The sequence below is a fragment of the Orycteropus afer genome, unplaced genomic scaffold (assembly GCF_000298275.1).
Source record: "Orycteropus afer afer isolate SDZICR_OR568_19922 unplaced genomic scaffold, OryAfe1.0 scaffold00010, whole genome shotgun sequence".
Lineage (NCBI taxonomy): Eukaryota > Metazoa > Chordata > Mammalia > Tubulidentata > Orycteropodidae > Orycteropus > Orycteropus afer.
The window spans coordinates 20,170,569-20,182,087 of record NW_006921597.1 but is presented as its reverse complement, the minus strand read 5'-3'; the positions used below and the strand labels follow the sequence as shown (position 1 = coordinate 20,182,087).

The 11,519-nt window shown below is 46.7% G+C and overlaps 1 protein-coding gene across 1 annotated transcript; it reads right to left on the bottom strand.

Annotated features, from left to right (window-relative positions):
- Window positions 1-230: 230 nt before the first annotated feature.
- On the bottom strand, window positions 231-2,545 carry PSRC1 (proline and serine rich coiled-coil 1). The gene is made up of 6 exons (XM_007949776.1): window positions 2,527-2,545; window positions 2,380-2,437; window positions 1,471-1,912; window positions 990-1,122; window positions 651-899; window positions 231-328 (listed from the first exon to the last, which is right to left on the bottom strand). Exons 1-6 carry the CDS (start codon window positions 2,543-2,545, stop codon window positions 231-233), a joined length of 999 nt encoding a protein of 332 aa, XP_007947967.1.
- Window positions 2,546-11,519: the final 8,974 nt, after the last annotated feature.

The window sequence follows — 11,519 nt, the reverse complement described above, 5'->3', positions numbered from 1 at the left end:
AGACAAGGCTTTAAATTGTCCTTCTTCCTCTAGCCCATTTGTCATCCAGCTGAGTTCAAGCTCCTTGGGGTCTCACCAGCTGGGAAGAAATGGGACCCCCCTTGTCCCCATACCCAAGGCTTCCCTCCTCAACTGTATCTTGCTACAGGGTCCACAAAAGACTCAGGAATGATGGACATGAGAGCACAGAAGTCCCAGATGACAGGGGAAAGAAAGCATCTCAACCAGACTTACCTGGTAGGTCCTGGGACTGCAACTTTCCTGGGGGGTGGCAGATTGCCACGAGTGGCACTAGTGACAGGGAGATTCGATCGCTGGGAAACAGGAACTTGATGGAGGTGAACAAAAGAAATGAGTTACCAGAAGGTTCAATGCATCTTCTCAAAAAGAAATACTGGATGAAGGTAGAGTGAGTTTGGCATTGGTTCCTTTCTCCCCCAAGGTAAAAAACATCAGGGAGTTGGGAACCAAGACTCAGACCCTTTGCCCAACTTCAATTCTCTCAACTCACTCTCTCCACCTTCAAAGAGAGTTTTAATGAAGACAGAGAAAGTGGTCTTTATTGCCAGCTCTAGGAATGTGAGGTCAAGGCTGGCAAGAGTCGGTCTTCTTCCTCTTGATTTCTTACCCCTATGTCCACACTTCCTCACCTCTGTGCCCTGCAGTGCTTGGTCTTGGAAGCCCTTTCCGACTTGGCAGAGAATCTGGAGGTAGGCCACCTCTGCCGGGTAGTATGCTCCGGCTGGAGAGTGGCATTCGGCCAGCAGGCCTGGGGAGGGCTGTGGGGATGGGGAGTCGACTTGAAGGTTTAGCAGCTGCACCCTGTGGCCGGGACAGGCGCTGAGAGTTGCTGCTAGAAGGCTGTGGGGCCAGGACTGGTCTAGCAGAGGCAGCCGGGCCTGGTACAGAGGAGTAGAGGAATTTCAGGGTAAGTTCCACATCCTAGCTACTCCCACTCACCCCCAGCTTTGCTGCCCAGATCTTCTTACCTGCTACTCCTCTCCCACTGGACCCAGCTTTCCCCTGGTTTGGAGGAGCTGATCGGATTGGAGGAGCTGATCGGGCAAGGGGAGAAGATGCTGGGCTTTTTGATGCAGGGAACAGATTGCAAGTGGGCGATTCCTGAAACACAAAGAGAGAAAAAAAGGACCGGAATGGTGAAAGAATCTGTTGTGCTGGCTTATTAAAGGATAGAGGTGGAGAACTGCCCAGATCCCAGTAAGGATAGGGCAGAAGTTAGCTGCCAACATCATTAACATCATCACCATCACCAATCCCACATATTAAGAGCTTATTATAGACCAGACACTGTGCTAAGTCATTTGTTTGTGGTATTTTGTTTAACCCCAACAGTTCTATGAAGGAGACATCATTATCCCCATTTTACCAGTGAGGAAACCACTCTAGCCTTGCACCATGTCATGCAATGTATCTGGAGGCACACACCCAAACCTAATCATCTAAACTCACCCGCTTCATGCTGACAGGCCTTTTTCCAGATGTTGTCCGAAGAGCCTTGACTGATCCTTTTCTATCGCTGCTCCGGAGTCGGGGTGTCAGGCTACTTGGGGAGGGAGTACTCCGAGCTAAGGGGCTCACAGTGGGCAACAGATCTCGGACAGGACTGTCCTTCAATACAAACGTTTCCCGCCGAGGGCTGGGCTTCACCTGGCGAGGCGCTGGGCCCTCGCTTGCGCTCTCCCGCTCCTGTAGGGCACACTGCTCCAGCCGAGCTGCCAGCTGATTGGCTTCATGGAGGATCTCCTCCAGCTTCTCTGGGCTGAGGGGGCCTAGGCTGAACCTTGGACCCTGGAGGGCGGTGCTCACTGCATTTGGATCGCTTCGGTGGGAGAGGCCCCGTCGGAGTGGTTTCTCTGGAGTCACCAACACAGCTACATCTTCCTCCTCACGACTGAGACAGAAAATAAATTGGGCAACATGCCCTAATGAAAGACAGGGGGTGACTGTGCAGAAGAAGGACTGAGCAAAAACTCCACAACAGAGCCAGGGGGCTCAAATAGTGATGCCCATGCTGACTGTGAGATCTGGGATCTAGGTAACAAGATGTCTGGTTCTATGGGGCCTAATTGGCCTTTAGCATTTACTGACATTGGAAATTCTACCAGGATGAAGATGCAGCAAATCCACTTAGCTGTCTCCTTAACACCCTGAAATCTCACTCCAGATTATTTCTTCTCCCCTCCCCCAGTTGTGCCATAGAGATCCAAGTCAACCAGCCACCCAGTAGCCCCCTGTGCACCAAATCTTGCCAAATGACCAACCCAGGCCCCAGAGGCCAGAAATTCAGCGGTAAGGAAGGAGTTAGGGACAAAGGAGTGTTGTTGGAAGAAAATAAGTGGAATAAAGAGAGGCTGATACCTATCAGATGGTGACAGTCCTCCAAAATCCAATGTCTCATCCACAATAAACTTTACATCTGAAGGAGAGAGAAGAATGAACACAAGCCACTGAGTCTGAAACAGCTCTCAATTACAGGGCCTCTTCTTCCCTCCAGGATTTCTTTACCTTCCTCCAAATTTTCCATGTTCCAGACAACAGAAGCAAGAGTCAGCTTAGACCCGAGCTGAAGAGAAAACCACGTCCTCAGGTCTCCATCCTGCTGAAGGCTCTCAGCCCGACTCAAGGTGCAAGCCAGGAGTTGGGGGTCATGCTAGAGGCAAATCAAAAGGCCAGGGTAGCTCTTGACCCTGTAACTACCCTGCATTACCTTCTCCAGTTCCCACAGGGTAGGCCCAGAGGGTCCGAAAAGTTCCCTCCACATTCCCATCCCCTTTGCAGGCTTCCCTCCCGATCCCCTGCTACCTGGCCTCTCCTCAGTGGGGGGGGGGGGGTCTGCGCGCCCCATCTTCTTCACCACCATTCTCTGGGTCCTTCCTCCCCCCAAGCTACCTTCTGCTCCCCGCGGTACCACACTCAAACCACGCCTCCAGCACCCCGCCAGCTTCCATTCCCAAGCCGCCTCACCTCCCGCGGAAGGTGCTTTCCTCCAACAATCTAGTCCCGGGAATCTGCTACCAGGGGGCGGGGCTCCTTTCAAATCCATTAGGCCCCACCCACTACTACTACATGAGCACAGTGATTGGCGGATCCAAGTATTCCTTGCCCCCAGGGGGGTGAGGCCGCAGAGGGAAGCAAGACGGAAGTCAGCCAGAGGGGCCGGGTCTCCTTGGTTAGGGGTGGTGGGGAGCGGCCCGTTGATCCTGCGGATGTGCTCCTGTACCCGGGAGACCCATGTTCCGCTCGCGGGCGAAGCCGACCCACCAGCAGAGTGTGGCGGCGCTCAAGGGAACAGACCAATGAGCGTCGGGGTCGCGCCCCACCCTCCTTTCAACGCTCCCTCCTCCGGATCCACAGAACTGCTGACTTGCGTGTGGTGGGCGTTTCTCCTGAGCTATCTGGGCCCCCATTGGGGGTCAGCCTGCTGAAAGCGGTCGGTTGGACCAGTCTGGTTACTTAACGCCCGGCGTCGCTCTTGACCGGCCCTAACTCAAGACTGGCCTGGGAAAATCGGTTCTGTGGGTGCACTCACTATGCAATACCTCATAGCCAGATGTTCCTCCGTTGTGATTTTTCTAAGTTATAGAAGAACCTAAACATTTTAGGCATCTAGAGATCCTCTAAAGGAGCTCTGGTGGCCAAGTGCCTAAGGCATTTGACTGCTAATAAAAGGTTGGTGGTTCAAACCCACCAGCCACTCTGCCGAAGTAAGAAGACTGGGCAATCGACTTCTGTAAAGATTTACCGCCTGGGAAACCCAATAGGGCTTGCTATGAGTCGGAATGGACTCGATGGCAGTGAGTTTGGTATTTTTTTGGAGAGATCTTCTAAGACTTACGTTATCCTTTTCCTTTATAAGCAAGAGCATTCTGAAACTGACGTAGCAAGGTGTAAAGAAAATGGTGTTTTTTGTTTTTTTCTTCTGACAGTGTACACAGCAGAACATCCACCGATTCAACAATTTCTACATGGACAATTCAGTGGCATTTATTACAGTCTTGAGGTTATGCAACCATTTTCACCCTCCTCTTACGAATTTTTCCTCGCCCAGTAACACAAACTCACTGCCCCGGAAGTTTCCTATCTAATCTTTCTAGTTGCTATTGAAAACAACAGCAAGGAATATTTGGGTTCAAATCAAGATGGGCAAGCTTGAGCATATTTGACCTCTCTAGGTCTCTGTTAGGGGAGCTCTGGTAGCGTAGTGCCTAAGGCACTTGACTGGTCACCAGAAGGCTGGCGGTTCAAACCCACTAGCCACTCTTCGGAAGGAAGGTGGGGCAAGGAAGGAAGGTGGGGCAAACTACTTCCGTAGTGAAACTGCCTCAGAAACCCAAGGAGGGGTCACTATGAGTCGGTCCGACTGGATGGTACATAACAACAACAAGAACAGGTCTCTGTTAGAAGGAGCTCTGGTGGCACAGTGCCTAATGCATTTGACTGCTTACCAGAAGGTTGGTGGTTCAAACCTACCTGGGTCAATCTGCTTCCATAAGGAAGTAAGGATTTACTGCCTGCGAAACCCAATGGGGGTTGGGATGAGTGGAATCACTTGATGGCAGTGGCCTTGGGTTTTTTTTTTTTTTTGGTTAGGCTTCTAATTACTTGCCCATAAAACGAAGATGACAACACCTGTAAGGATGACTTGGAAGATAATTATGAGTATAAAATGTTATACTGTGTACCCCTAGGGTTTTGAGAGGGTTTTTTGAGGGGATAACAAAGAGCCTGGACTTGAGTCTGCAGTTTTAGAGCACTATTTTGGCCACTGATAGGCCTTTTTGTTTTCTTGTTAATTTTCAGCTCTGAAGTGAGGTGAAGAGGTCTGTGGGAGTGAAATGTTACTGTAATAAAGTAGTAAATACCATTGAAAGCAAAGAAGCCTTGAAATTTAGTGGGGTGATAAAGGAAAGGGTGGGGAAGCCCAGAACTTGCAAGTTTATGTGAACAAGAGCTGAGAGAGGATTTCTCCCTCTCTCTGCAGACTTTCTGGTGAAGGCAGAATTTTAGTTGCTACTTGCAGAATCCAGGGTCTGTAGAGGAGAGCAAAACCAGAACCAGTCACTTCCTTCTCTCCAGATAGGTAGCAGCAAAGTGGAGACCAAAGGGAGTGAAGCTATTAGTTGACTGCATTCGTCCTAGGTGGACCAACCCGTTAAGTGCTCTTCTCCGCTACTATCCAAACAGTTGGCTGTTTGAACCCAGCCACTGGCACCTCGGGAAGACAATCCTGGAGGATCTGCTTTCAAAAGGTCACAGCCTTGAGACTCCTATGGAGCAGTTCTACTCTGAGGTACACGGGGTCACTATGAGTCAGAGCTGACTCCATGGCAACCAAGGGGGAGGAGGGGAACTCTACATTTCTTCACCCTTAAGTGAGCTCCGGTGGTGTGGTGCCTAAGGCATTTGACTACTGACCAGAAGGCTGGCAGTTCCAAACCCATCAGCCGCTCCATGGAAGGAAGATGGGGCAATTTACTTCTGCCTTGGAAACCCAGTCGGGGTCGCTATGAGTTGGAATCAACTCGATGGCAGTGAGTTTGTTTTTTGGTTTTTTTAAATGAGGAAAGAAGTTTTAGCAAATTGAAAGGTAGTTAGTTTCTCCTAAGGAAACTCAGCTCTAGTTTTCTATCACCCAATTATGGTTTGAAAGCTGTTGTGTACCAGAGAAAAAACAATGGAATTACTTCTCCATCAAAATGACAACAAAGCAAGAAAGCATAAATTTGAAGCCCGAGAATTCTTCACAGCATTAGGCCACTAACTGGAAATTATTTGACCCCATCTCAACTCCAAAATGATGAGTGTGAACAGGTGTTTAAGGTACTAGAAAAATAATGAAGAAATGAATGAATGAAGCAATTATACCCATTCCCAGGCACATAGTCAGCCTTAGCTCAGAATGTACTCCATAAGTGTTGGATGCATAAATGAAAAAACTAAGGACTGCAGTGCAGTTCTTCTTGAACGCAGAAGGATTAATTGGGACCAGAGGTCTTGTTCAGTCTGAAGATTTTATTCCTGAGCCAAGAAGATTGAGAATATAGGAATTTTAAGGGATGGCTTTTGCAAACAGTAGAAGCAGGGAGCTGTAGGTAGAGATCCAAGATCTGACTGATTCTTAGGGCATCCTTGGTTTTTTGTTTGTTTGTTAGTTTTTATTTGCTTAATGTATCTGACAGCTTAAAATATCTACAACACTTAACATTAACCATAGGTTGTTGTTGTGGTTGTGTTGTTATGTGTCGTAGAGTCGGACCTGACTAATAGCGACCCCTCCTTGGGTTTCCGAGGCAGTATCACTACGGAAGTAGATTGCCCAACCTTCCTTCCCAAGGAGTGGCTGGTGGGTTTGAACCGCCAGCCTTCTGTTTAGCAGTCAAGTGCCTTAGGCAGTACGCTACCAGAGCTCCTAACCATAGGTTACATACTTCAAATTTAATACAAAGTATAAGTTGTTTCTAAGGAATGTATACATTTCTGACAACTTATTAACTTAAAGAATTATATGCATTTTGGGGAGTTTATCTAACTAAAAATTTTATTTAAATGTGTTGACATTTCATGAGTTAATGTTTCTTTTTTTTTTTTTTAATGTTTTATTGTGATTTGGTTTACAGAGTTTACAAAGCAAATTCATTTTCCATACAGCAGCTCACATACACTTTGTCTCATGACATTGACTGCAATTTTCCACAATGCAACAGCTTCCCTCCCATGTCCTCCCCATAGTTACCTCTTCCCTGTGTCCGTCCTTCCCATGTACTCCTGCCCCCTCCCAGCTGTCTCCCTGTGTATACACTGCCCTTCCATTCTCCCGTGATTGATCTCTCCAAGGAGTGTATCTACCTAATGTTAATGTTCAGTTCATATGCCTATCTTTTGTTTGGCTGGAAGCCACAGGAGTGGGTTCAATTCCAGACCTGAAGGGCAGCTAGAGGCCATAGTCTCAGTGGTTCCATCAGGTTCTATCAGACCAGCAAAACTGGTCCTTTTTTTTTATTTCTTTTTTTAAGTGATTTTGAGTTTTGTTCCACATTATTCTCCTACTCTATCCAGGATCTCCTACATAGATCCCCCTCTGAGTGGTTGACAGTGGTATCCGGGCACCATCTAGTTCTTCTGGTCTCATAGTCATACAGGCTGAGGATTATATGGTGTACCAGTCACTTGGACTAATTGTTTCCATGCATCTTTGGTTGTCTTCATTCTTCTTTGCTCTGGCCAGGGAGAGACCCATCGTTGTATCTAGATGGCTGCTTGCAAGCTTTTAAGATCCCAGTCACTACTTGCCATAGTAGGAGGTGGAACAATGTTTTGTGTGGTATGTTATGCCATTGAGTTTGATATCCTCTGCGACTATGGTCCCGAGCCCACAGATCCAACTTCTTGCTCCCTCTGGGTAGCTGGCTGTGGCCAAGAAGTGACTACAACCTTGTCCCTTGTTAGCTCTACTATGTTGTTGTTGTTATGTGCCGTCGAGTCACACCCGACTCATAATGACTCTTCCTTGGGTTTCCGAGGCAGTATTACTATGGAAGTAGATTGCCCAACCTTCCTTCCGAGGAGTGGCTGGTGGGTTTGAACCACCAGCCTTCTGGTTAACAGTCAAGTGCCTTAGGCACTACACTACCAGAGCTCCACAGCTCTACTATATACCTGAGAATTCTTGCAGAACATACAAATACACTGTCTGAAATACACTGAAACATTGTCTGCCAACCCTATACATGGTCTTGGGGTCACGCTCCAATGCATAGACATACCTAACAGTTCAGCCTGTCCAACCATCTATCCACCCACATATCAATGTTTGCCTTCACTGACAACGCAGTACTGTGTGTGCCAAAGGGTTCATCTTTGTTGTCTGTACCTCCGCATTTCATGAGTTAACATTTCTTAAGACTTCCCAGATCAGATATAGCTATTAGGCCAGATACAGCTGGTTAATTGTAAAGTCACCCATGTAACAATTTAGGTCTCCCTCTCATTCCTCTCTCTCCCTAGCCCAGACCATATGTCACCCCACCTCCTGGCTCCCCATGCCCATGAACACTGCTACAAGTCAGGCCTGGAATTACAGCAGCATCTCCCCTTCCTTCCTTCCTTCTTCACTCCCTCCCTTCTGCTCTTTCTCACACATGCTACCAACAGGGCATCATTGTCATTTGGAGGTACTATGGCATCAGTTTTCAACTCATAGTGACCCACCCCATGGAACAGAGTGGAACTGCCCCTTAGGGTTTCCTAGGTTGTGATCTTTACAGGAGCAGATCACCAGGTCTTGCTCCCGCAGAACAGCTGTGTAGGTTTGTATTGCCAGCTTTCAATTAGCAGCTGAGTGCTTAACCTTTGCACTACCAGGGCTCCTTAGGCCTTGCTGCAGCTGGAGGATAGTCTCCTCACCATTATGAGACTAGCTGGCTCTGGCCTCTGACCTACGACAAACTTTCTCAGCAAGGTTTCTGCGAGTGCATTAAACCCTACAGACTATTAGTTATGTGACTATTTTCTCAGTTTTCCCAAAGATGGCACATAACAACAAACATTCTAGATGCAGAGGGAAAAGTTAATTTTTAACATACAAAAATGGTTTGGGGCATTGGGGCTTAATTCTCTCACAGAACTCCAATTGAGAAGGGCTGGAATAGATAGATACTGTACTTCAATTGAAAACAGACCATGGATTTGAGCAGTAAAGCCCTCCCTCCTCATTCTTCTCAGCCTAATCACATCCCCCTTCCTCCTCAAAACCTTGCTTAATATTTACTGCCTCCTGGAAATCCTTTATTTCTTAATCCATGATTCTAAACCGGACTCATTATGGTGGGGTGAAAGAGATGAGAGGAACTAAGACTTTTGGGTCAAACAGGCCTTATTCCAACCCTAGCTCTGCTACTTAATAGCTGCCTAATTTAGGACAATTTATCATTCATGAGCTTCAATTTCTTCATTTGTAAATGTTAAAAGGTTAAAAGAAATAAGGTACTTAGTTCAGAGCCTGATGCATAGAAGGCTATTTCAGTTATTATTTCTGTGTAACAAACAGTTTTCATATTACTTGGATCAGATTTCATATTACTTGGTTCCACAATCAACACCAATGGAAGCAGCAGTCAAGAAATCAAATGACTTAGTGCACTGGACAAATCTTCTGCAAAAGACCTCTTTAAAGTGCTGAAGAGCAAATGTTTCTTTGAAGACTAAGGTGTGCCTAACCCAAGCCATGATATTTTCAATAGCCTCATATACATGTGAAAGCTGGACAGTGAAAAAGGAAGATTGAAGAAGAGTTGATGCTTTTGAGTTGTGGTGTTGGTGAAGAATGCTGAAAGTACCATGGAATGCCAGAAGAACTAACAAATCTGTCCTGGAAGAAGTGCAGCCAGAATGCTCCTTGGAAGCAAGAATGGCCAGACTTCACCTCACCTACTTTGGTCATATTGTCAGAAAGGACTATTCCCTGGAGAGGGATATTATGCTTGGTAAAGTGGAAGGTCAGAGAAAAAGGGGAAGGTCTTGAACCAGATGGATTGACGCAGTGGCTGCAAGGATGGGCTCAGGTATAGCAAGGCTTGTGAGGCTGGTGCGGGACCTGGCAGTGTTTCGTTCTGTTGTACATAGGGTCGCTATGAGTCAGAGTCAACTTGATGTCACCTAACAACAACAATAAACAGTGGTTTAAAACAATGACAAATATTTATTTGCTCAGGGTTTTGCAATTTGGGCAGGGCTCTGCAGGGATGACTTGTTTCTACAAGATGTTGACAGGGTTTGGCTGGGGCAGAAATGTCCAAGGTGACCTCATATGTCCAGGGCCTTGGCTGGTTGTCAGCTGGGATGCTTGATTGTCCTCCACTGGCCTCTCATAATTCAGTAATCTGGCTTGAGATTCCTTACACAGTAGCATACTTCTAAAAGCAAAAGCAGAAGCCACTAACCTCTTAAGGCTTAGGCTCAAAACTGACCCAGCACCCTTCTACTCCATTCTATTGTTCAAAGCAAGTCACATGGTCTGCCCAAATTTATAGGAGGGGAAATAGACTCCACCTCTTAAAGGGAAAAGCACCATGCCCATACAACAAGGGAGGAATTTGTAGTGGCCATCTCTTGCAGATTCTCACAGAATGTCTTCAACCTCTTAGGTGTTCTGAGAATAAAAATAAATGTAAGAAGTGCACCTTGCCTTTATTCTTTCCCCAGACCTTAATGTGACTGTGCACCAATTTCTCCAGTATCATCCCAGCCCTCAAGATTGGGTATTCTGTCATTAATCAGCTAAGTACATATTTACATATACTGCTGTCTGTGTTTTTGTGATGGATGGTGGCATCCTGTCATCCCATCTTACACCAGAAGTCCATAAAGGGAGAGAGCAAGTCATTTCCAGCATCAATTTCCTGCATCTGCTCTGTATAGAGCTTAATTCAGTTCTGTCAGATTATCTAGGGGAAAGAACAGTGAGGAAAAGAATGTAGACATGGGAAGAGAAAGAGGAATTGAGGGCCCTGAGTGTCCATATGGTCTGGCAAAAGATTCCTACTTTCTAAATGTTTTTCCTATATAGAAAAGCTCAAACAGATGGACACGTATGCATTGAGGATCTACACATTTATTTAGGTGCCAAGTCAGACATTGTGTTGAAGTGCCTTAAGAACACAGTCTTGTCACAGTCAGGCTTCCTGAAGGTACAGAAAAAAAGAAGCTATGTTTGTGGCCATAACAGAAGCAGCTAGAATACATTTAGGACATTGAGCAGTCCCTCTTCACAGAGCCTGGGTCCCATACTATGAATTCCCTAAACCCAACCAAACCCAACCCACTGCCATTGAGTCAATTCCGACTCATAGCAATCCCCATTGGGTTTCCAAGACTGTAAATCTTTACAGTAGTAGATTGCCTCATCTTCCTCTCATGGAGCAGCTGGTGGGTTTGAAGCACCAACCTTCTGGTTAGCAGCCAAATGCCTTACCCATTATACCACCAGAGCTCCAGAATCCCCTGTTTACTCTAATTGCTTTCTGGGCACTGGCTTTGGGAGAGGTAAAGAGCAGCTAAGAGGCCACTGAGGGATGGAGAGTGAGCTGTCCTTGCAAGCCAACTGCAGAGAGCTCTCCTGAGATGTCTGGTTTTTTTTAATGCATCCCTAAGGGTTTTGATTTCCTATATATCAGTGACAGGCTTAATAGATGGCTTGGGGGATCAAATTTATTCTCAACTTGTATCAGCCAAGAGCTGCAAATCAGAAGGGACACTGAGGACTTAAAAAAAAAAAAAAATGGAGTTCCGGCAAGATGGCGGACTAGGCAGAAGGACTGCACAGAGGCTCTTCAACAAAGAAAAGGGAAACTAATTAACACAGACACAGAAGATAATCTTGGACCCCTGAGCCTTGAAGGGAAGGATACAAAAGTGGACTAAACCCCAACTAGCAGAAGGATTTACGTGAAAATACCAAAAAAGGAGACACACGGAGCTGCAGTCTGGCAGCTGCCTGAGCG

Excerpts from the sequence above, each read along its gene's own strand:
- PSRC1 (XM_007949776.1), bottom strand. Across the intron at positions 900-989 it reads CAGTGGGAGAGGAGTAGCAG|GCCCGGCTGCCTCTGCTAGA; the intron begins GTAAGAAGATCT and ends CCTCTGTACCAG. Across the intron at positions 329-650 it reads AAGCACTGCAGGGCACAGAG|TTCCTGTTTCCCAGCGATCG; the intron begins GTGAGGAAGTGT and ends ACCTCCATCAAG.